Source organism: Larimichthys crocea, chromosome VI, assembly GCF_000972845.2.
Source record: "Larimichthys crocea isolate SSNF chromosome VI, L_crocea_2.0, whole genome shotgun sequence".
In the NCBI taxonomy this organism is placed as follows: Eukaryota; Metazoa; Chordata; class Actinopteri; family Sciaenidae; genus Larimichthys; species Larimichthys crocea.
Genome location: NC_040016.1, coordinates 2137795 through 2161958, shown reverse-complemented (window position 1 = coordinate 2161958; position 24164 = coordinate 2137795). Strand labels below are relative to the sequence as shown.

The 24164-nt window shown below is 39.9% G+C and overlaps 3 protein-coding genes across 6 annotated transcripts in view; 2 read left to right on the top strand and 1 right to left on the bottom strand.

The window, feature by feature from the left end:
- tacc1 (transforming, acidic coiled-coil containing protein 1) overlaps positions 1-15313 on the bottom strand; it is a 30258-nt gene extending 14945 nt beyond the window's left edge. The window contains exon 1 of one of the 2 annotated variants that reach the window (XM_019253360.2): positions 15162-15313. Coding sequence is in view for 1 of the 2 variants with exons in the window: in XM_027279193.1 (XP_027134994.1) it covers positions 9783-9853 (71 nt within the window). In the remaining variant the exon portion in view is untranslated. Of the gene's footprint in view, positions 1-9782; positions 9869-15161 lie in introns of those variants that run through there. The other variant, XM_027279193.1, reaches the window with a different exon arrangement.
- On the top strand, positions 2695-9323 carry aggf1 (angiogenic factor with G patch and FHA domains 1). Of its 2 annotated transcripts, none has more exons than XM_027279195.1 (16): positions 2695-2769; positions 2855-2916; positions 3075-3306; positions 4420-4519; positions 4610-4833; positions 5025-5156; positions 5258-5458; positions 5626-5695; positions 6885-6984; positions 7272-7323; positions 7426-7527; positions 7615-7780; positions 7974-8053; positions 8135-8262; positions 8347-8446; positions 8537-9323. In XM_027279195.1, the coding sequence occupies exons 3-16, from the start codon at positions 3094-3096 to the stop codon at positions 8789-8791; spliced, it is 1923 nt and encodes a 640-aa protein (XP_027134996.1). In that variant the 5' UTR covers positions 2695-2769; positions 2855-2916; positions 3075-3093; the 3' UTR covers positions 8792-9323. The 2 variants fall into 2 exon arrangements, with proteins under 2 accessions (XP_027134996.1, XP_027134995.1); XM_027279194.1 differs by lacking the exon at positions 5626-5695 and adding an exon at positions 6295-6736 and having other exon boundaries at positions 2697-2769.
- A 3557-nt stretch (positions 15314-18870) lies between the features above and the next one.
- nsg2 (neuronal vesicle trafficking associated 2) lies at positions 18871-23967 on the top strand. Of its 2 annotated transcripts, none has more exons than XM_010742130.3 (5): positions 18871-19120; positions 19470-19603; positions 19891-20007; positions 21514-21624; positions 22557-23967. In XM_010742130.3, the coding sequence occupies exons 2-5, from the start codon at positions 19475-19477 to the stop codon at positions 22755-22757; spliced, it is 558 nt and encodes a 185-aa protein (XP_010740432.1). In that variant the 5' UTR covers positions 18871-19120; positions 19470-19474; the 3' UTR covers positions 22758-23967. The 2 variants fall into 2 exon arrangements, with proteins under 2 accessions (XP_010740432.1, XP_010740430.1); XM_010742128.3 differs by having other exon boundaries at positions 18872-19120; positions 19449-19603.
- The last annotated feature ends 197 nt before the right edge of the window (positions 23968-24164 follow it).

Genomic DNA, 24164 nt, shown 5'->3' with positions numbered 1-24164 from the left:
GTTTCCACACTGGCCCAGAAAGGGTGGAGTTGTTTTTATCCGCCCACTTATTTACTGTCTGGGTCTGGTGGAGCTTGAGCTTGGGGTGACGATGAGAAGGATCCCTGCTTGCATTGATCATGTGCAAGTAGTAGTTAAGATATAGTACAGAGAGATTATCACTGCAGCATGAGGCTCTGTTTGTGCCTCTTTTCTGGAGTTAGCATCTTCTTCTTGTTGATAAAATATTTGCTCATAAAAGCACCAGGCTTTCCTACAGTATATTTGAAGTCAGTGATCCACAGGGAAGACACTCAGTAGCACAGGCTTATTAGAACAAAAGATTACTGTCTTCTTACATGTTATGACTGGGAATATATGGCAATAATATTTAAGAAAGTGTGATACTGGAGTGTTTTCTGCATCTGTGTATGTTATTTATCTCAATAAATTGATGTTTGTAAGTGGAAAGAGCATTAAACTCTTTGTTTCCATGGATTCTCTGTTTATTCTAAATGGCTGCCTGCACCAGTGGTGAGGGGCCAATAAAAACATCATGGTAGCCAGGGATAAGTAGGTTACATAAGAAAGGGTTCCTATTACCACCCCAAACATAAAATCGTGACAATTTCTTTCCAGTTTTTTTTTAAACACAATAAAGAAACTGAATCTTCTCCACTCTTTTAAAAACAAACCAATCATACTCTTAGTTGACAGCTTCACGTCTGCTTTTTCTAGTCTAAAAATGGCACCAATAAACATCAGTAGACCTGTGAGGCAGCTGTGTGTGTGTCTTTAGATGAAAGACCACCCCATTCTTACAGGCTGCTCTACCACCACCACAGACCAGAGGTCCTGCCAAGGAGTCTAATGCTCCACCAAAACCCAAACACAACTCAGAAGAGCTCAGATTTCAAACACAGTGGGAGGAACCTGAAAGTCAATAAAACTAGAACAAAAACAATTCTGGCCTTCTCATCCTGTTGCAAAGTTTTTCTCAGTCGACACAGAACATTCTGCCTGTCTCAGTACAAATGTGACTAATTACTGATTTATGTTTAGTCTCAATGTCTGACTTAATATCCAACAACAATATTTTTAGGCCAAAGCTGCTCTGTAACTTCACAGCTCGAGTGTCTGAAAGAATGCAGAGAGAGAATATGCTCGATATATTTACACTGCGTCTACAGTGCGATACTTTAAATACACTTTCACCATAAATAGTGATTGTGTTTCAATTTTAGAGAACAATAGTGGAGCCACGCCATTATACAACAGTTCTTCCTCCTGCAGCCTGAAATGGGTGCAGACAGAGACGAAGGAAGTAAATCAGAATATGACCAGACTCATAGTTATGTGTACTGTTAGGGAACAGAGGAGGAAGAGGAAGGACAATCGGAGCTAAGGGCATCTACACATGAGACCATGTGTACAACAATTAGCCTTTGTTAGCCTATAGTGTAGTCCTAACTTTTGCCTTATCGCAACTGTGAGGGGAACGTGTCAGGAAATATGAACATGTGGCACAAACTGAACAGTGTGAGCTTAACTTTCATCAACGAGCAGCTAAAAGTGATGACCATATCCTGCCAGTGATGAGTACATTCACAGGTCAATAAAGTTCAGAGATGAGTACATTCACGGGTCAATGAAGTCCTTATACACACGTCATAATTTCCCTGTTTCACCACACTGTTTCACTCTGAGCTGTCAAACAGCAAAATGTTTAGTAGTGTGTTGCAGTGACATCGAGTGGTGCAAATACAGAATGACAGACAGGCAGTGCACCTTCATCTTATTTAGAAGAAAAACGCCGTTTACATATTCTGATAGTGACAACCACAATCAACTTTCATACTTAAATAACAAAGCTCAAACTTAAACCTAAAATTACCATATGACATATATATTATGTGACACACCTGTGTAGAATACAAATTCCAATTATATTTAACATCACTATTACACGCTAATAAATAGTATAAATGTAGTATAAGTATAGTTTAATGATGCATTCTAGCATATAGAGCATAAAACCCAGCATACAGTCACTTGCACACTGATCAGTGAACAAAATATTCTTTATAATGACATGTACAGCCCATGAGTCATTATGGAAGCATTAAAATGAATTAATGAAAGTATAAAAACTACATTTAAAGGGTCCTCTTCAACACCAGCCTTTATATTCATATCACGTCAGCTCAACTGATATTTTAATGGTGAATACATCAATTAAATGACCCCAAAACATCTGACCCACAGTAAGCCTGGAGCTTCTGGGGCAGTTGCTGCTTTGCCTGGCTGGTTACTTAGGTTGATTTTATAATTAGCAGTTATTTTATTGTACAGATGTACAGTCTGTGTAGACACATCTAAAATTTTTAAATAATAAATAAACATTTTTGTTTAAATGTTTGGAATGCTACAGTAAAATCAAGCCACTGTCTAAAGCTCACTGCACTCTTTATACAAATACAGTGTGAGTGAGAGCAGATGGAGCACTGTGTGCTGTTTTATGACACTTACCGGGCTCCGTAGTACCACATGTGTCCGTACTGAAATATTTCACACATGGTTAAACTTAAACTATAATCGACTAAATGTGCAAGTTGTGCTGCTGAAAAGAAAAACACTTCGTCGCTGGGTGGCAGTAAGGTTCTGTCAGAGCGCCTGGTGAAATGAAGTCCGCCAAACCCGAAGAAGAAGTCCTTCCGCCGTGACGTAGTTAGCCAGTAGTAAATGGCGGTTGCGCTCAGGGTGGACAGTAAACATTACCACGGTTTAACTGTAACTGTCTAATTATCATCAAAACATGTACTCGACTGTGTCGGAAATACAGGGTAGTTACAAAATGTCCTTTTTCAACTTTCAGGTCGGTTCATGTGCCGCGCTGACACGAAATTCACAGCTAAAGAGACGGAAACGAAGCAAACGGTGAGAGAGCATCTTGCAGGCAGCTAACTCTGTTAGCCAGGGTTCATGCTTCACTTTAACAGCGGTGCTGTGTTTATCTAAAGTGTGTGTACGTCCAGAAACACTTTAATGAGCCAGCGTTACCTTCTGTTACCTAATACTCTGACTCTCCTGTGTAGCGTTAAGTTACGTCGTTGAATGTTCACGTCCTCAGCTGAGCTGATGGAAAACGAAGATGGAGAAAAAGACACGACGGAGTCCGAAGAGGCTGAGCTCCGTCTGAGAGTACAGTCACTGAAGAAGGAGCTTCACGAGTGCAGAGCCGAGCTGGCTAAGTTACAGAAACAACTGAGCCAGTCCGAGAGACTGCAGAGGAGCACGGAGAGCTACAATGAAGACCTGAGGAAACAGGTCAGCGCATACCAACACTGTCACTGTGTCACTGAGTGTTTATTGATACTGTAAAGCCCTGTATAGGAAGCTAAAAGATTTTCTGAATGGGTCTGTCAAAACTCTGTTTTTCATAGTTAATCTTAATGGACTAGTTAATCCTAATTGTATTAGATGTTTGTATACAGTCACACTAATGCAATTCCTATGATTCCTGTAAAATGCACTGTGCTGTGACACTGCAAGGTTTCCCTAATGAAATTAGTAGTGAGCCACACAGGTCCTGACAAATCTCACCTTGTGATGATACTAGTTAGTAGATAATAGTCCAAAAATCAGAGCAGAATTAATGAATTTGTGCAAATTAGAGAAATGTTTTTGTTGTTGTTGCTTCTACCATGATTAGTATTCATTTAAGATTGTTTTTTTAAGCATGCACAATCCATGTAAACAACCTAAAATGACCACGAGCAGGCTTAAGTAATAATAAAGAAATATTTAGTAGATTTCAGTTTAACCTTTTGAATTTGAGATATTGTTTAACTTTTTTTCCCCACTTTTATCACCATTAGTTCAAAAAAAGGATGAACATTTTGTCTGAAGAGTCAGCTAGCTAAAATGTAGGACACGTGGTCAAATGTCAAATTCAGTGCTGAACAGACAGGGCAAAACTATTAATCATTTATTGCCCAACAATTATCAATTCATCACTTAAACAAATACACAAATAAAGAGCTGGTAAAATGCCTGACCACAACTTTACAAAATATATTTTGAGAACCTTTAAAAATACAAAAACTTGCTCTAAAATAATACATCTGCTTAAAATTTTAGACTCTTTGGATATTTTAAATATCCACATGCAAGTTGTCCAAGTAATCTGTGTTAATTTTGATATTGTTTCACACCGTACACTAACTTTGAAAACCTGAACTAGAACATCTGCTTGTTTTATTTTATAGTGTATTCATTGTTTATGATCTAAGTGGAGATAGTCTTTATTTTAGACAAGGTGGTCCACATCTGCTATAAAATCCTAAAATTGTGAATCATCACAATCCTATTATCTTGTTATTACAGTGGACGTTTCACGAATGCCTGCCAAATGAATTTATCTGACATGTATTGTTTTAGGTTGACCAGCTAAGCGCGGAGATTCACGAGCGGAAGAAGAAAGATAGAGACAGAGTCAACAGGGAAACTCAGACAGAAGAACATGTATGGACAGAAACTGGTGAGTTACTTTTGTATCTACATGAATTAAATTGGGTGATCATTTCAGATAGTGAGAAAACAAGTAAACTGCTACTATTTTTATTTCCAGATTATTACAACTACTACTATGGAGGCTACGATCAGAACCAAGAGGCTTCGTACTCTCAGGAAGCCTTGAACACAGATGCAGCAGCAGTGGAAGCAGCAGCAGTGGATGCAGCAGCAGTGGATGCAGCTGATGTTAGCGAGGCAGCAGAGGTTTCAATGCCAAATGAAGCAGCGGCTCCTGATGTGTCAAGTCAACCTGACAACAGTGTTCCAGCTACAACTGAGGTTAGTTATACTAAATAATAGTTATAGTAGTTAGTCATAATAGTTAGTTAATCATATTAAAATGTCACTTTAAGCAAGAGTAATGCCTTTATGTTATAAATCATTGAAAAAATTAAATTAACAACACTTATCCAGAATACTCTAATACAGGCTTTTACGTTATGACTAATAAATAACTTTGTCTCTTTAAGGAGGCTGATGGAGGATCCATAGCTGATATGTTGAGAGCCACAGCTGAAGAAGCTATGACGCAGACTGGGTTTGTCTTTGATGAGACTACTGGGATGTACTATGACCACAGCACGGGCTTCTACTATGACTCGGTTCGTCAAACACCCTTTTCCAGTAAAATTAATTCAGTTTCTTATTTGTCAGACATTGTGTGCCTGTCTTTTGATTTCATGTGTGGTTTACTCCTCCCCAGGCTAGTCAGTTGTACTATGATGCCAACACAGGCATTTATTACTACTATGATGCGGAGAGTGGACGATACCAGTTTCATTCCAGGATTGAGGTGCCCACTGCACAAACGGCCGCAGAGCTTTGCCAAGACAAGAGCACTGGTGAAAAGAAGGGCAAAAAGTTGAAGAAAGGGTTTAAGAAAACAGCACACCAGGACGATAAGGTATGTAACACCCAGATCTTTTCTGATGCATTTCATATTTGGTTGCTGACAGCTGGCTTTGACTTTGTAGTTCCCTTTCAAAACCTCATGACTTTTTGGTCTCCGTCTTCAAATGCTGTATTTTTTTTTTTAAAGCGAGTTGACTGATAGATTATCCTCTGACCTAGGTGCAAGAGGTGACTAACTCATTGGCTAAAATGAAGATTTCTTCTTACTGGAATACTGCTTCCCACAGAGGTACCACCTTAATACTAGCATGTAAAGCAATTCAAGAGTAGTACAAGATACTTTTAACCTGGGCCTATTCAGTAGTTTTGCCATTACAATAGGAGGAGGGATTACTAATAAATCACTCATACCATTCCAATAAAGGTTGGTTCTGGTAATACCATAAAAACATTTGAATGTTATATAATGATTTACACAATGTTATTGGGTCTATGTGAAGCTCTAAACTAATTGATGAAGTTTAGACACAATCAACAAATGTGATGGCCAAACTAGTAAAGCCCAAGTGGAATCTGAATCATAAAATGTTCAGTTATTTCACATTTCACATCTGTGTGTTTCAAATGGTTATTAGTTACTCTGTAGTGTGTCATGAACCACAAGGATTTGGTCAGCTATGCTAATAAATGTGGGTGCAAAGTAATATTTAGGTCACTGACCATTTTCCTGGGAATCCTGTAATTTGGAGGTCTATAGTAAATTGCCTTTGAAGACTGAAACCATGTATAAAAGCAAGGAATGAGACATGGGATCTACAAAGTCAGCTTGCCCGCTGTTGTTGAACATCAACAGAGATGTCAGTCTCACTCTTGGCTGTCTGATGGCAGGATATCATACTCGATGGGGTAAAGTTGGAAGAAGAAGAAATTGACTGGGTCGAACAGCAAACAACTAAAAGGACCACTGAATCACGGAAACTCAAGCGAAGGTCTCGCAGTCCGGATGTAGCTCCACGTAGAAAAGACTCTTCAAAACACCGGGAGGAGAGCGACAAATCTTCATCAAAGAGGAAGAAGCAGAGAAACGGTTCACACTGTGACGATAAGGGTAGATCAAAGAAGAAAAAGAAGAAATCCAAGTCAAAAAAGCAGAAGAAGAAAAAGAGCCCGGCTCTGAGTGATAACTCAGAGGGGAACAGCGAACCAGAAGAGGGTGAGATCACAGAGTCGGAGAAAGAGGAGTGGGAATCCACTCCCTCGGTCTCATCATCGTCTAGCTCGCCCTCCAAAGAAAGCCCAGAGTCTGATATGGAGATTCAAAATCAGGAAGGTGAGAAATGGGCAGAATTCAGAGCTTGCTCGGGGCACACATCTGGTTGTAACTTGAACTTGGTCATCACCTATGTGTTCCTAAAACTGTACCTTTTTTGAGGCTGCCAGGTTCCTGTGACAATGCAGTGAGTCTATTTTTCTTGCAGTTTGGCCGCCCTGTGTCAGAGTGACAGTGGTCAGATCTCCCGTGCTGCAGGTGGGCACCCTGTTCATCATCACGGCCGACTCTCCAGCCACCATCGGCAGGTTTGTACTATTTCCCCTCTTGTCATGTAGCAACAGGCGTTACATTTAAATAAGAGGGTTGAAGCTTTCAAACCCAAGCAGAAGTGAGTATGTGTCATTTTTAGAATGGGTTGCCACAGTGGGAAATGTTAGTGCTGAGGCTGCAGGAGCAAAGATGCAATGACTGATTGCTTTGTGAGACTAAAAGTAGTGTCTCACTTTGGGAAAATATGAGGAATTGATCTCTCAGTGAGCCAGAAAAAAAGCTCCAAAATCTCCAACAACAACATGCTGTCTTTGTGTTGCAGAGAGAAAGATATGGACCATGCAGTCCGAATACCAGAAATTGGAGTCAGCAAGGTACACCTCTCCACTCCAATTATTCTCCAGAGACCGACATTATTCATTTGTGTATTGCAGGATTGTGTGACGTTACTAACTGTCAACTGTGTTTGGTTCCAGTTCCACGCTGAGGTTCACTTTGACCAAGAGCAGCAGTGTTACATGTTGGTAGACCAGGGAAGCCAGAATGGAACAGTCATCAACGGCAACAGGATCTTACAGGTTTGTCTCAGTTTGTTGCCTCTGAATAAAACAAAACCTCAACTCAACAATTACACTATCAACCAATCACCAATCACTCTTTTGCAGCCCAAAACCAAGTGTGAGCCACATGCACTGATGCACGGCGATGAGGTAAAGATGGGAGAGACCGTGCTGTCCTTCCATATCCACTCAGGGACGGATACCTGTGATGGCTGTGAGCCAGGTCAGGTGATGGCTCACATCGGCAAGCACAGGAGAGAGGAGCAGACAGGTGAGGCAACAGTAACAGATACAGTAGGGAGCTCGAACATGTTAAAACACGTTTGAAAAGCCTGATACGCATTTTATTTAAGGCTCTATGTGAACTTGCAGTCACAAGATTTTACATATGTTTGAAGACGTGAGAAAAACAAAAAATTATTTGAGTGAAGTGGAAGATTTAGCTTTACTCTGTTTTCCCAAAGGCCCTACACTCACCAAAGAGGATAAAGAAGCACTGAGACAAAAGGAGCTGAAGCAGATGAAGGCTAAATATGGCCTGCAGGTAAATGTTATCAGTCAGTTTAAGCTTTAAACCCTCTTCTTGTTTTTATGCATCTGATCAACTTTGTGCTTCTGTGAACAGAGCAATGAGTTTGAAGAGGCCAAAGCCCTGAGGAAATCCAAATACAAAGACAGAGCAGAGTCTCGGCGACAGACAGTCGGCAGCGAGGGTGTTTTCCAACGAGATGATGCACCCGCTTCTGTTCATGAGTAAGTACTTTGTCTTTTGAAATTAAGTGCAGAAGGAGGGAAATGATGAACAAAGTGGTAATCCTGTATTTTGTCTTCTTAAAGGGAAATCAGCGAAGTCAATAAAGGACGGAAAATGCTGGAAAAGATGGGCTGGAAGAAAGGAGAGGGATTGGGTAAAGAGGGAACTGGAATGAAAGACCCGGTAAGACAATGTGACGATGTCCCAGATTCTGTTTCTACTAAAACGTATTGTGAAGCAACAAACTGATTTTCTTTCTCTCACTCGTCACAGATTCAGCTGAAAATAAGAAAGTCCCAGTCAGGTTTGGGGGCTGGTGCCGCCATGTCTCTAGATGATGTCTCTATGACCAGATCAAAGTCCCAGAAAAATTGGGAGAAGGCGCGTGAGAGATTTGCTGATTCGTGCCAGCCTGACATGGTGTCAGCTAAAACACAGAAGAACCAGTCTCCCAAAGCCTGGGTCAGAGGAGAAGAGACTGAAATAACAAACACAGAAGCGGGTGTCGATACAGATGGCCAAAGTTAGGAGTGAGAGTGTATAGATTTATTGTGGATTTAAGAGCTGGGAGGTTTGAGTATGAGGAAAGGGAATCAATTTACTGTTTACAAAAATATGATAATACTGTGTTATTAAATAATATTGATCACAGAAATTGAGTGTTATTTAGCGACTCACGCTGAAGAGAACAGACTAAGACCTCACGTAGGTCACTTTATACAATCAACTGTTTGTCCAGTTCTGTGCATTAACAGTTTGTAAAAAATCTCTACCAGTGTTGCTGTTTTTTTAATCCTCTAAGTTAACTGTGTGAAATGTTTACAGTTTCAAAAAGAACAGCGGTGTGTGTTTCACAATCCAATGTGTCTATAGTCCAACCTACAGGAGGGCAGAGCTGCCACTGTGCCTCCCAGAGCAAAGATGATGTGAATCGCCTCCAGCAAATATTAACACAGTGAAGCTATATTTCTCACAATGAGACAACTGATCATATTAAACCAGTCACAACAGCTCTCTGTAACACACTGTCCCAGCTCTCTCTTTTTTTCTTTTTTTTTAAATGTTGCACATTAAATTTTGAACATGTTCAACCGTTTGCTTCTGTGATTCATTGCTTATTTTATTGTCTATGCTGTGTTTGCACATGGACACACACATCCACATACTTGTGGAAGGCCAGTGAGCAAACATTTTTAACAGTCCATCTGTATGCACTCTTTATCTGTGGCTTCATTTTGAGGGTGTGTGAATATTTGCATGTGCGTGCAAGTGTAAGCTTGAACAGAGGCCACTGTCACACCAAATGGAAAAAGAATGCAAGTTTAGTTTGGAGCTTCTGTTTCTGTTATAACTACATATGTACTATACAAATATTAAGTATGGTAGTAATGTGTAAGAGCAGAAATACCTCACTTATCCATGGTTCAATTGTGAACAGCACAAGTTTAAAGTCAGTGAAGTGGCAATAATTGTATAATCAACTAAAATTAGCTTTAAACAGGTGAGTGAATTGACTCACGTAACACTGTTGGCGTGTCTCCTTGAGCTGCCTCGCTTGCTGCCCTTCTTCTGACTTATATTGCCACCCATTTTGCTCTTCCCTCTCGATGGATAGACCGACACCCGTGTGTATTTCCCTTAGCTAGTAGTCATTACTCTCCTGCACTCCCCTGAGACTTGTCAGAAGTCAACAGTGGTGCTCCGCTGTCAGGGTTCTTCTCTCTTGACAGGTGGGTTCTCCTGTCCCTCCCTCCTCATGTCTCCTCCCTCAACTTAACTGCACGTACTGGAAGTAAACATTCGGCAGCTGATACAGTAGCGTAATAAAATTGGGAGGGATCAGCTTGTGTCCTCTGTGCCTAGTTGTATTGGGTAGAAAGTCTCACCCATGAAAAGATGTGAGTCATGAGATGAAGTGAGGATGTGGCTCAAGGCATTTGAGAGATCTGGCTTGACCAGTTCTTGACACTGCGAGAGCACTCAGAGGAACACTGGGTCACTGTTCTTTACCATTTCAAACATTTTACAGAGTACACTATACAAAGCATGTGAAGTGATTACATCCTTAATGACAAACTCAGCTAACATGAGTACTCATGGCCTGTTGCATGATAATAATAATACACCAGTCTTCTGTTTTGCTGGCTGTGTTGAACTGAATGCTGGGGAGTGTTGTGAAATCTGTCCAACACAAGCAGTACCAGCACATATTAATCTTGCAGAAAGAATACACTTTCATTTGTCTCACTGTGAGAAAATGTGACTATTCCTGAGGCAGCTGAGGTTTTTCCTTGGATTGTATCCTCACAGGCAAGTGAAAACAAGTTCTCTTTAAGTCTGAAACAGAATCTGGGTTATGTGGCAGACAAAAAGTTGTGTTCATAATCCTGGATTGTTTAATTCTAGCCTCTGCCCGAATAGCAGTAAAACAAATCTAGGGCTGTAGAATTCACAAGCAAAATAAACAATGGGGATTTAAGAAAGTGGAAGCAAGAGGGGGAGGTAGATTTCAGTGTGAAGCAAAGAAGACGGCCATTCAAATAGTGCTTTCAAATCTAACTGGAAGGAACAGGAAGAAGCCACAAATGTGACCAGAGTTCTGAAAGTTACAATCACCTGGAATCATTGCAGTGTCTCACTCTCATAATGACACCTTGTTTTCCACCACTCCTGGCTTTAAGCTATGCACAGGTCAAAGGTCAAGGAGCATGAAAAGGCCATCCCTTTTTACATACCACACGTGGCATCACGTATACACAGCCAATCGCAAGACTTGTAGGAAACGCTGTTATGTGCTCCATTTTTAAATATTAAACAAAGAAGAAAGGGAGCGTCTCACCTGCAGATAACAGAGGTATGTTTCTAATGTTTCTACCATGAACAGACTGTGTCAGGTATCTAGATGAACTTTACATCTTCACTTCCAATCTTGATAGTTGAGATAAGTCAGAAGTTACTAATGAAAGAAAGGTATTTTCTTGACATATAGTTCTTATTAATGTACAGTACACTCAAAAAGACACTTAAGTTAAATGTTGTTTTTATATTAAAACTGTTGTAAGCTTGTTTATGCATTCTCAGGAGAGAGCCTTGCAAGCTGGTTTAGCCAGCAGCAATTAAAGATGGAGTGCACAATTCTGGAGAAATCCAATATCCAAAGATATAGTGCAAACAAAAACACAGCAAATAATGTGACTGTAAGGTGCAACGTGAGCTGTGCTGTGGGCTTGTTACTAAAGTTATTGCTCTATGGATACCATGCAGAGGGGGACAAGCACACAAGCTTAAACACTGATACTCACTCCTGCTGCCATAGCTAACATCACAGCCACAGCTTATCTTGGGAAATTAGAAAGTAAGCTGAATGTCCAGGGGCAAGTCATTTAACAACACCTGACACACAAATCCTGGTTAGAATAACAAGTTAGTATTGTGTGGCTCGCTCCAAGCCATTTTGTTTGTTTCCCTAGCTGTGTATGTGTGCCATCACCAGATTTGCTTTCAGCACACACACAGAAAGAAGGTTAGCGAACAGTGAGGTGATATTCGTTGAACTCGAAAAAAGCGCATTGGATCAGAATTGCATTACCTGGAATTGCTTACAGCACATTTAATACTGTTTTTGAGAGGAGTCTAATATTGAGCTTTTCTGAGATGTTGATTCAACTCTATCGACACTTGAGGCCATGTTGTCAGGTGTTTTATGGGTTTAGGTCTAAGGTGCCCTTAGATAGATGCATTCACTGTTTTATGGCAGTAATTACCTAGATAAATATAAGGGAGGCACAGAATCATTAAAAAAGGATGAACTTTTTTTTTTCTTTTTATTGTTTGTTTTTCGTGTGAAATAGTGGATATTTAAGGTTAAGATCTATTTACAAAGGTAAACAAAGACAAAAAAGAATGTAATTAAATACTTTTAATAAATTACAGTAAAAAAGTTTTTTTTTTAATTTAAGTTAAAATTATACATTGAAATAGTTTAAATCAAACAAAAAGTAAAATATTCAAAATATTTTCTTTTTCTTTGAGAAAATTTTCGTCATATGCATCCTATTATGTAATTCTACATTTGGCCACATTCTTTATCTGCCAGTGGCCATGAAATCATCTTTCATTCCATCTGATTATTATTTAATACACAGTACATGTGGATCTAAAGAGAGGCCAGGAAGTGAGGAGTTGTGCAAATTGTCATCCTCTGTGTTATTAGATTGTTTTGATTTATTGGTAAACTTAATTTAAAGCTGATTAAGTCACTAAGAATCACCATAGAAATGTGCTTTTAGGAGGTTATTATTGTTGTGTTGTTCCAAAAACAGTGACAAGATGAGGCACATTACCTGTAGCAGCTGTCTGAGTGACTGAGAGAGTCTTAGGAGTCTTCTGCTATAACTACTTCTCTCAGAGTTAGGACCCACTTTTAGCACTAAAATGTTTTGTGTATTACTAGATGTAAAGGATAAAAAACATTATGATAATCTCTCACACTGCTTTGCCACCCTGTGGAAGATGGGGAGAGAAAGTTATCAGCGAAGTTAAACGTGACCTGTCATGGGTGAAGCCTGACATCAGCTGGTAGACTGTGAACACTACCGGAGTCTGTGTATTGTCAACTTTCTCTGCTGTGAGTCAGAGCGCCCACACAGAAATAGTAAGAGAGCAACTCCTTCATCATCATCATCATTCATAGTTTCCCTTCACGGAGCAGGACGTCATTCATTTCTACGGTCTTCCATCATGGTCAAGGGCTGGGCTAGGCTGTGCTGCCAGCAACGCTCACTGGAGTCTGTAATTTTAGGAAAGTATACCTCAGAAATGGAGTTCAGTGAGGAAAACATCATGACGGTTTTACTATTTAAAAAGACCTGAAGCTGCAGTTGCGTGCGTTTAGAGCTTGTCTTGGTGTATTGCGTTGCTCAGAGCTGACCACAGCTTGTTGTACTTTAAAACACCAGTCACAAAGTGTTTATCAGAGCGAGGCATACAGCTGTGTAGCAGAATGAAGTGCTTGTGTAATATACGGTGCACACACAAACAGCCACAAAATGACACAAAAGACAATAGCTCTATAGACAAATGGGCATCCTCTCTTTGTAGTCCACTCCACTATGTTTTGTTACAGCCAAGTGGATTGCAACAATGAGATCAGTAGGGAAATCTATGTAGGTCTAGCATAAAGAAAAATAATATTCTAAATGAAGGATGACACAAGCATGTTTTTATACTAATGATCCAAAAAGATGTGATGCTTGCTTTTTTGCATGCCACTGCTGATGCAACATTTTAAATAAGAGCATTAATATGCTTTTGGATTCTGTTTCAGTTACACTTGTTTCTGCTCTTTTCTTCTCTCCAGACAGAAGCACAACATTACCCAGCCAGACCCAGCTCACTTTCATTTCACTTCAGTCCGTCTGTGTCTGTAACTCTGTGTTATCGCAGCCTCAGCCTGTATCCATGATTCCATTGAGAGGCACAAGACCAGAAGCAACACAAGTGTGAGAAACACAAAGTCCTGTGTTGACTCAACTTCCACCACCACTACCCCCACTTCACTTCCGGCTCAGTCAGCTCTCCAGAGTTATGTCCGTCCGCGCCGGTGACCGTGCCTCTATAAATCAGAACAGAGCACTCAGGCTGAGAACACTGCAACAGATTGCATTGTTTTAAAACTTGTTTGGGATTCTTGGGAGGCAGTCCAAAGAGACTGCAGCACAGAAAAGCACTTGTTGGATGTGAGTGTTCATGTGAGGAGAGGAGAGGTCAGGAAGTTGGGGGTTTAAATGCTTCTGGAAGTTCACAGGTCATCCAACTTGATCTTCGTGACTGAAAGGAAATTATCCTCATTCCACACACATTCCAGCCCGAATATGCTTTTTACTTAATGAAGCACACCCTTTAAAAGTGTTCCTGTTCATGTTAGGAAATTAGATTGCGCTATTTGAAGATCATTTGGGTAAAAATGAGGTGCATTATGTAATCCTTTTGTAGCTGTCATAAGGCTTTTGTGTTTGAAGGGGTAATGGCTTTTCCCATGTCATACCATGTGTCTCTGTAGAAATACCACACAAATACCACAACTGAATGGAAATTCCAACAAAACTATGGCTTCCTCCCGGCAAGTGACTCAGTCAGTGCTGCTCTTGAACGTCGTCCACCCCCGGCCTTTCAGTCCGAGCCTCTGGGTGTGTCTCCCTGTGACCTCATCTTCCCAGAAAATTCTCCAGAAACCTCAGGAGCACAAGCGCTCACATGATGCAGCCTCCTGTGCAAGACGTCGTCAACAACAAACCGGTCACTTTATGGAAAAATGTCTAATTTAGCACTGATGGTGGTGCTTGTGCTCCAGCCTGTTCATTCAACCAGAGCATCAAGCACAGTGTGTGTGTGCAGCCTCGCATCCTGTTTATACAGCCTGGCTACTATTGCCTGATGTGAACAAATCAAACTTTCAGTCCGAACCTTATTTTACTTTCCATTCAAATCTTTGTGACTAATTCTTCCTCAAGGGCAAAAATCTCTTGTTTGCAAACTTTCAGTAACCTGCCTGTTACTGTGAGCCTTCACAAAAATAGCATTAAGTACTTAACAGCACCAGACATCACACCCACCACAATGCTGGGTCGACTATGACAGGAATTATAGATTTGTGAAAAGAGGCTTTGTGTTCATGCAAAGACAATAGCTCCCACATGGCAGCAGGACTTTTTAAACCAGACACAGCACATTCAATGAGTCATCTGACAAACTGTCCAAAAGTTAGCGGATCAACACCAGAAAACATACAGCTAACTAAAGCAAACATGCTGTACTTAAAGCAAATAATGTCATGAATAACGGGACACCTGACAGGCAGACTGGTTCAGAATTTTGAGTTCCAGAGTGTAAATCATACCTCGGTTTCTCTGAGAGCTGACAGGCTGTGACGGATCTGCTGGGAGGTTTGTGTCCTTCACAACCAATGGATGTAAAAGTCTGTATTCAGTGACAGAGGGTCCTTGAGGGAGTCTGTGCTCAGACTGCTGCCGCTCTCTGAGTGAAAATACTTGTTCTCTCTGCGTGGCGGAGCTAAGTCCATGTGGCTGGATGGGAAATGGGAAATGAACTGTCTGGGCAAAGTGCCAAGAACAGAGTGGGTTTTAAAGACACAGCAGTTTGCAGTACTATATGAGGTTTAGTCATACTCTACATTGTGTAAGTTACATGTAAAGACATTTTCACTTCCATGAAACTGATTAGTTTATTTCCTCTCTTATTTTATACTATATACCATAGTTGTTTTAATTTTGCTTTTAGCATTAGACTATAAAGAGTACATGCAACATTATGTAGTCATAAGTCAGCAACTTTTGTAGCTGACACTTACAGAATTTCCCCCTATGTTATTTTCTATGTTATGCTCAATATCAATAAATGAATACTTTATTGATCCCCCTGGGTTTCACACAGTGTACCACAATCTTTGAATTCAGGCTGTATATTAGTCTGAAATTACTGATGATACTGAGTATTTTCTACCACATATATTATTTACTTTTACAGCACATTTTGAATGATAGACTAATAGTAGAGTAATAGTAATAGTAGTAGAGTATTTCTGCAGTACACTGTGGTATTACTTTTATCTGAGTACTTCTTCCACCACTGTCCACTTCTGAGCTCTCTCCTCCTCTTGGTTATTTTAGTAACTCATCAAAAGTCCTACTGAAAATGAGATTTATATGTGCAGTATATCAGTCAATTGAAAGGGAAACATCTGTTCACTTGTGGGAATCAGTTGGCAGTACTGTGCTGCCTCTTTGTTGTGTCTGTTTAAATTAGAAATAGTTTTTTTTTAATAAATTCACTTCACGTGATGGTGATGATCGCACACTTAAACACCAATCATCACATTATGAATGACAAAAACAGCCATGAGTTGTAACTAAGCAGGTTGGTGTCTCCCTCTAGTGGGTTTTCATGAGAAGGCAAATGCAGCAGAACACCCTGCTCCACATCTGCCTGCAGCTGCTGAAAGAAAGTCCAAATAAATACAAACATAAAATAAGAAATATGTTTGCTTTATCATACAAGATTATCACTGTTATTCTATATAATGATATGTAACATCCTTTAAACTGGGTTTTTCTGCCAGCCTAATGATATCAGTGGCCAATGACTGACAACATATTGACTTGCTTATACTGTTTGCTATTTATTTGCTAAATTTGGCACATTGTAACTCATGAGTATTATCCAGTTTATCCAGAATCACTAACAGTTTTCTGCATCCAGCCCAGGTATCATTACACATCTAAAAGGATAAAGAATATAATGCCAAGCTATCCAACAGAGTCACCGTACAGTCACTTCCTCCCCACACTGCTTTCAGGAAACACAATGACTTCACCTTTCAGGCCACAGGGAGGAAACATCTGATAGCTGATGACTGTGTGTAGACTCATTTGACTCTTTATCGGACAACCCTACTGCAAAAGCATCGCACAGAGACACTGCAGCTGTCATATGTAGCCACCAGGCCGTCCACTGATGAGCTATAGTTTCTACTCTCAATGTGTGATGAGATCACCGTCATTTTCCCTTCTGCTGCTTCCTTTTCACTATGGATTAACATGCATCATCATCACAAGCTGGATCCTCTCCTAGCCCCCTTTTATTTACACTGTTGCTTGACAACAAGCAACCGGATAATATGCACAGACATGGCTTCATTTAACCATTTCTAGGTACATGATGAGGAGTCATAAAGTACTCAGTAAATTCAAAATGCTCTTTATTTTAACTGGGATTATGTAATGTATGCTGGGATGTCTATTTATTAATAATTTAAGGTGACTATAACAATTTATATTATTCTGATGCAGTCCAGCATTTTTTAAAGGTTTATTGTCACTGTCTCACAGACCTGATAAATTGCATCTTTTTTCTTTTTTAATAGGCTGCAGACCACATCTGAAACAAGGGAAACTTTGATGACCTAATATGGAAACTATGCCCATTTGGAGGTCAAAGCATGTATTCTATAAAGTAATTGTAATGTCAGTGAAAGGATAACAGCCAGTCACTACAGAATTAGTTCATAGGGTGATCTCCGGTCCTGAGAACTTTTTTCTATGTGTGTGTGTTCAGGATCAGATAACCATTTTCACTATTTTCTTAAAGTTAGAACAAAATTAGCAACAGTTTTGTTTGTTGTTATTTCACTTGAGGGATTTCTGTTTTGCCTTTTTCCCAAAGCTCTTCCTGCTGGTTTAAGGTGGGCGGTACCTTCGGTTGAATTACACCCTTGGGGTCTCTCTCTGAGAAACGCCACTGAACTTAGTGCAACAGCAGGAGATGTATTCGAGCAGCCCGTCTTTGAGAATCACAGATCTGACATCAAATATTGCACAATTTCACACAGGACGATGCAACAACACATGAAAACCTATGAACCATCCATTTCCTGTAACCTGTCAGTTCATCACAGGACTGACGCATAGAGACAAACAACAATTCACACTCGCACACCATCTACGGGCAATTTGGAGTCACAAATTAACATAAGTGCATGTCTTTGGATTGTGGGAGGTAGCTGGAACCTAATGTTAATATTTAATGTTTTCAACATAACAGCATAACTATGTTTCATCAATGTAAAATCACCTTAAAATAAGAATCGTTATGTTTCTGTGACCTTAGAATGAACCTTTTGTCTTGTCTCTACCAACTCCTGACAGAAATATTTGTCTCTCTAGCTGTTAAAAACACATTATGTTTCCCAGATAGTCACTAAATGTGTCTGTGTACTTAGCAGGTAGTAGAAAATCTTGGGTTTTGAGAGCTTTTCCACTGAAAAGAGAACAAAGCTGTCAGAAGAGTGCAAGTAAACCGGGACGGTAAAGTTAGAACCTGACAGCAACAAGGGCTGAAAGGTGCTATAAAACTTTGTGAAGCTGAGGGAAACTGCTTCAGATTCAGGTGATAAATCTCTGCAGGTTCATCTCTGTCACCTTTTCACATTGTCTTTAATACATTATTATGAAAAATATTGATTACAATCATATCACCAATGTAACCAACAATATATAGTCAGTCACCAATTAAATTAAAACTATATAATATACTGTATACTGTTGCCCACAAAGTTGGAATAAAATAATTTTTACTTCTGAAATGATTGTGACAGTGTGGTTTATTCTTGATAGATAAAGTGTATCTTCTCAAAACTTTATTGATCAATCTCCTCCAAACATATCACAGTAAAAATGAAACCACAAATAACCTGATGTGTATAAATAGGAACAAAAAGGATATATATGCATATATACAGTGTATATATGCCTAACACAACTTCAGTTTTTCTGTTTCACTTTATCTTCCACTAAATCTGCTCAAGCAACCATAATGCATCAAAAGAGCAAAACAAACACACAAACATTGTTGAGGACACACTACACCTACAGGCTGTTACCACAAATGCAATACTCTAGACATATATTCATTTTGCGTAATTGCCTATAAAAATCCCTCTTTTGTTTAAAAACCAAGATACCTCTCATCAGTGGAGATAAATATATATTAGTGTCCCTCTAAATCTTAGCTGGTAATGGGCTCCAGCTTTACTGCCACTGATCAGATGTGTATGGATGGATGTGATGAGGATGTTACATCACTTGCAGTGCAGCCAGACGCCAGCAGCAGCATCCAGCTCGGAGGTAACGCGGCGCACAAACCCAGCTGGCCATATTGTGCACCAGCTCTCCGCAAATCGGCTGCGTCACACCTAAAAAAACATATCGCAGCGCTGGAGCAATAAAATCAGCACATCAGGAGACAGGACGCCGTTTGAAAAAACGTTACTCGGGTGCACTGGTAAGTGTTTGGATGCGGTAAATCATATTTTTCTATTATTTAATGCATCAGTCTCATTATGTGTCGAAGCCTTGTGTGTCCTCTCCTGCGCTTTTGTGGTTAACAGGCTTTCTCCTGGCCCACAAAGCGCCTTCACATCATGCACATCATTTTTTTTTTTGTCTGGTCTGTGGTGATGTTTGCATGTATCCAGACTAAAAAAAAAAAAAAAAAAAAAAAAAAAAATCATGATTATACACTTGAATGGTTTATGCAATCACACAAGAACTGAGAATAATCGTTAATTCTTCTCGATGAGGAGTAATAACGCTTGTTTATCCCCCTTCAGGTTTGTGTATTTTTCGTGCAGGGAAAATGGTTAAACTGGGGAATAATTTCAGCGAGAAAAATAACGGGAAGGTGGTTTCTGAAGACGGATTTGACACCATCCCCCTCATAACACCATTAGATGCCAGTCAGCTGCAGTTTCCGCCACCAGATAAGGTAAGATTTTTTTTGTTTGATCATTTCCATTGATTTATTTAAATTAAATTTGGTCACAGGGGCCCTCTCTGATTAATTTGTCTAATAATCAAGCTATCAAGCTGCTGAAAATGAATTTTTTTTGAGGGGGGTGGGGGGTAACCAGTGTTCATCCTTACAGATCTATTATATCTATATGTAGAACAATACAGAGAATTGTACCCATCCTGCTTCAGAATTCCCTGCTGAAGATACAACTGCAAGCTGATTGGATAATCTCTCATGAACATGTCTGTGTTTTCTACCAGGTGGTGGTGAAGACAAAGGCAGACTATGATGGTGAGAGCAAGAAGGGGAAGCTAAGATCTCCCAAAATCGCAGAGTTCTCCATAAGCATCATCGAAGGCGTATCTGAGCGACTCAAAGTAAGAATGATCTCGCCGCAATCGTCCGTGTGTTTCATACATCATTCCATTTTTCAATATCGCTCACACACTCCTACACTTGCATATGCCGGAGAGCAGACAGCTGTCTCCCTGCAGCTCAGGACATTTGTCATTGCCGTCATAATATTCCCCCTCTCCAATCCAAGTTATACTCTTCTTTGCTCAGGCCATCTTCATCTCCTGTGTCCTGTGCAGCCTGTCATGTTGTCGGGCTACACAGGGAGACATAATGCACAATGATTCACTTAACCCCGCCCTGGAACTCTCATTAATTCAGCTGCTGCCATGGCGATGGCCTCCAAATGGCAGCATCTCTCCCACCTTCCTCAACGCCCCCCTTGGCCAGCAGATGTGTTTAGCTGTTCACAGCATATAGAATGATTAAAGCATATGCTCGTGTAAAAGTAAAGGTCAAAACACAATCCTCTACATCTGAGTTTGGTTACTAAACTGCACACATAGATAGACATCCATAAATACTTTAAAATTCATAAAATCAGATGCGTTCCGCATGCAGACTCATTCAAACTCAACAAATGGAACCAGAGCTATGAGGTGTGTCAAGCTTCCTTTAGTAATAGGGCTTATTTCTCAAATATCTAAAAGGCAAGGCACATCACTGCCTCAGAGAACACAGCTCACATCCTCACATCAGTGCTTTGAAATGCTGCAGGCAGTCCTTTCATCGCAGATAGTCTCTTTCACAATCTCCTGTTGCTTTGCTTTGTACGTGTTGTACTGTGTGCTCCGCTGTGCGACTGCAGGATTCATACAGACAGATAAAAAAGAAAATCCTTTTATTCATGTTAATACATGCTGCTAACAACCTGTGCCAAACATCCTGGGCAACAGTACAAAAAGTACTCGGATACATGGCACCGTACACCCAATCCAAGAAATCCTCTAGGATATTCTGTCGGCACAAAATCAACATTTGTATAAAGATTTCACTGTTGCAACTATTTATTGATTTCTCTCCAACTGCTCCACAAGCAAAATAACATTCACATCGACTCATAAAAATAACTCAGGCACACCTTGGGGCTCAACATCTTCGCCTGTAATGAGGTGATTTCTCCCGCACCTCGTCTTATCCCCCTCCCACTTCCTAGAAACACCAGTAGCAGTTACATAACTCCCCTGAGAGGTGAGAGCTGGGCTGTACAGATGGTCACACAAGCCATTTTCCTGTTGAGTTACTATATGCAAAATGTCCTATAGCCCTCACAGTCTGTTAGTTATTGTTATATATACATCCATGTATTACATATGTAATTTGGTGTACACCTCGCCTACACTAATGTGCAACTCATCTCAGACTTGCACTGCTGTTTGACTTGTAATATTAAAGAGAGAATTTAAAGAAATCAAATCTTGTTTTGTTTCATGAAGACATACGGGGTAGATTAGTTGTGTCCTTTAGCAGCGTTGTTACACAGCTCCAGTGCTGTTGATGGAGCTGCTGTGCGTGTGTGTCTCCTTTAGGTGACCTTGTTGGTGATCTGTGCACTGGCTTTCCTGGTGTGCGTGGTGTTCCTGGTCGTCTACAAGGTGTACCAGTACGAGCAGCCCTGCCCCGACAGCTTTATTTACACGGTAAACACTCATGAGCATCATTGTTTGTGACACCGCATGATGGGGACATGAGAATGTGATTATCATTACCAGAGTTAACCAATGTTTTTAACTTTGGAGGTATTTTTAGCATTGTTTTACAATAAGTATGCCATATAGATGCATCATACAGACAGCAAGATTGTCGTAATGTTAATATTACAATGTGTAGCAAAGATGTTATGCACTTGCAGCCCCTCCCTTTAATCCACCCTATTAAAACGTCTAAAACTTATTAGATTGTTTAAGAGCAATTTAATGTATCTCTGTCTCTAATCAAACCATTTTCCATTTGAAGATAGAGATGTCAAAGTTATTTCTCCACTACACATTATCGCCTCTCAGTTTCTTTTTTAATGAATTTAAAGCGACACTATGTTCCTTCCAAGACGGACATAACACAAACTTCCTTTCACAAATGAAAAGTGGAATCAATAAGCAATAAAAAAACACCATTACTCAGTTCAATACACTCAGGGTATTTTTTTAGCTGATACAGCGTTGCCTGATCAAATTGGCTAATGCTAGCTAATGTTAGCATACTTTGGATAAATATTGCTGTGTAATGCACATTATAGAGTTATTATTGATTTTGCTTACTTTATGACTTCCAGTAGCATTTTGGCTAAAGGCTGAACAGTAGCATTCAGCACTGTCCAATCAACCAGTCACTTTTAGTTATAATGGCCACTGTGTTACAGTCCTGCTATTAACTTGTAATCCATTTTCACAGGTAATCAAGTTTATCTGGTCTTGAATCTTTTTTTTTTTCTGGTCCTTGTTCATTTTACAGCAAGATATTTTGGTCTATTTTGTCACTGCAATCAACAGCTGAATCATAATTTCATCACCTTGTGTTTTCCCCATGTCTCATTTTGCTACCTTTAATGTTTTTCTCTCTTTCTTGTGAGCAGCAAGGTCGCTGCATGCCAGCTGGGATGTATGGCAACTACCCCCCTCAGGGCCCTGGGGGCCGCGGGCGCCTCTTTACCCTCATCAACCACTACAACATAGCCAAGCAGACCATCACCCGGTCAGTATCACCATGGATGACCATCATGTCTGAGGAGAAGGTCACCCAGCAGGAGACTGAGACTGCTCAGAAACTGGCTTAACCAACCTGGGATCAGGAGGTGGCCTCACCAGGAAAAAAATAAATAATATGATTGTGCCATTCAAGCAAACCTCAGAGTCCCATGGCTTTGTGTGGGTGAAAAACCAACTTCTCTTGCCCGAGGTGCTCTGCTGCTTTGTTGATGTAGTTTCATTGGCTGGTGTATACTGTTAAGAAAATCACTGGAAATTTTAAACATGTTTACAGCAGAGTGGGCTGCACAGTCAGGTGGATTTATGGTTTGTTTGAATAGCATGTGTTATTATTTATTTACACTTTAAAACCAGAGTGGCAAACGTGTAAAGAAAAAAAAAAAAGAAAAGGAAAAAAAAAACGCCACAGGAATACAAACACAGACACACACACACACTGTCTTTGTACATACACATATGTAACAGAACTCACTTTAGTACTCACATTGTGAAATGACTGTGAACCATCTTGTGTCTGCGTCGCTTGTTTTAACGCACATGCAACGCACAACTCTAAAAACAATCAGTTTGCTTTGAACCTGTTTCTTTTCAATATACATCAAATACTGATAGCGCATGTCAGACCTTGTGAAGGTCCAGCAAGTGGTAAATTTCTCATGAAGTGACAATATTTGCAACTGAGGTCATCTGTGTCAAAATATTTTACTGTCATGATATTGTAGATAAATGAGGCTTGTCCTGGAGGAAACCTAACCAGCGGAAAAAAACAAAACTATTTTAATCGTGTTGTTTTGATGCAGCCCATAACTGCTCTCTGCATCTTGTGCTGTTAAGGAGTTTTTAGGATTTGATGCATCAAATCTTTTTAACCAGCATTAATGATTGTCTCCATTCATTTGAACTCTTTGTGAACACCATGTGCTTTTCTTTGCCGGCTATACAAGACTTACTAAACCGTTACTTTTCAAATTTTATGCCACTGTATTGAATGTTTTTTTTGCATTGCTAGTGAAGACCCTGTATTGTGCAATGCTTCGCATTGATTAATGTCACCATAGATGGCTGTTGGTAGCCATTGCAGATACTAGACTTAGGTTGATGTAGTGGAACAATCTGACTGAGTAATCGCTCGCCCTGTTGCTTTTTTCTGTATTTGTCATTTAACTTAAACTGTCACAAATGATGTACCTTTTTCAAACAATGTAATGATTACCATTGAAGTGCATTTGCTACATAAAAATGTTAAATGAAAAACTGAAATAAAGTGCCCACATTTCACACCAATGTCCAAGTGCAATCTTTCTACGGATAAGAACATTTTCATGAACTGTTTCAGTCTGTAATACTGAGACTCCCTCAGCGCAGAAAATAAATACAGCTAACAGCTCCAGTTCCCTTGAGTTAAGATCAAAGTAAAATGTTCTAAGCGCCGTAATGCTTCAACCAGAATATAGGTTAATCCTAATAAACAGATT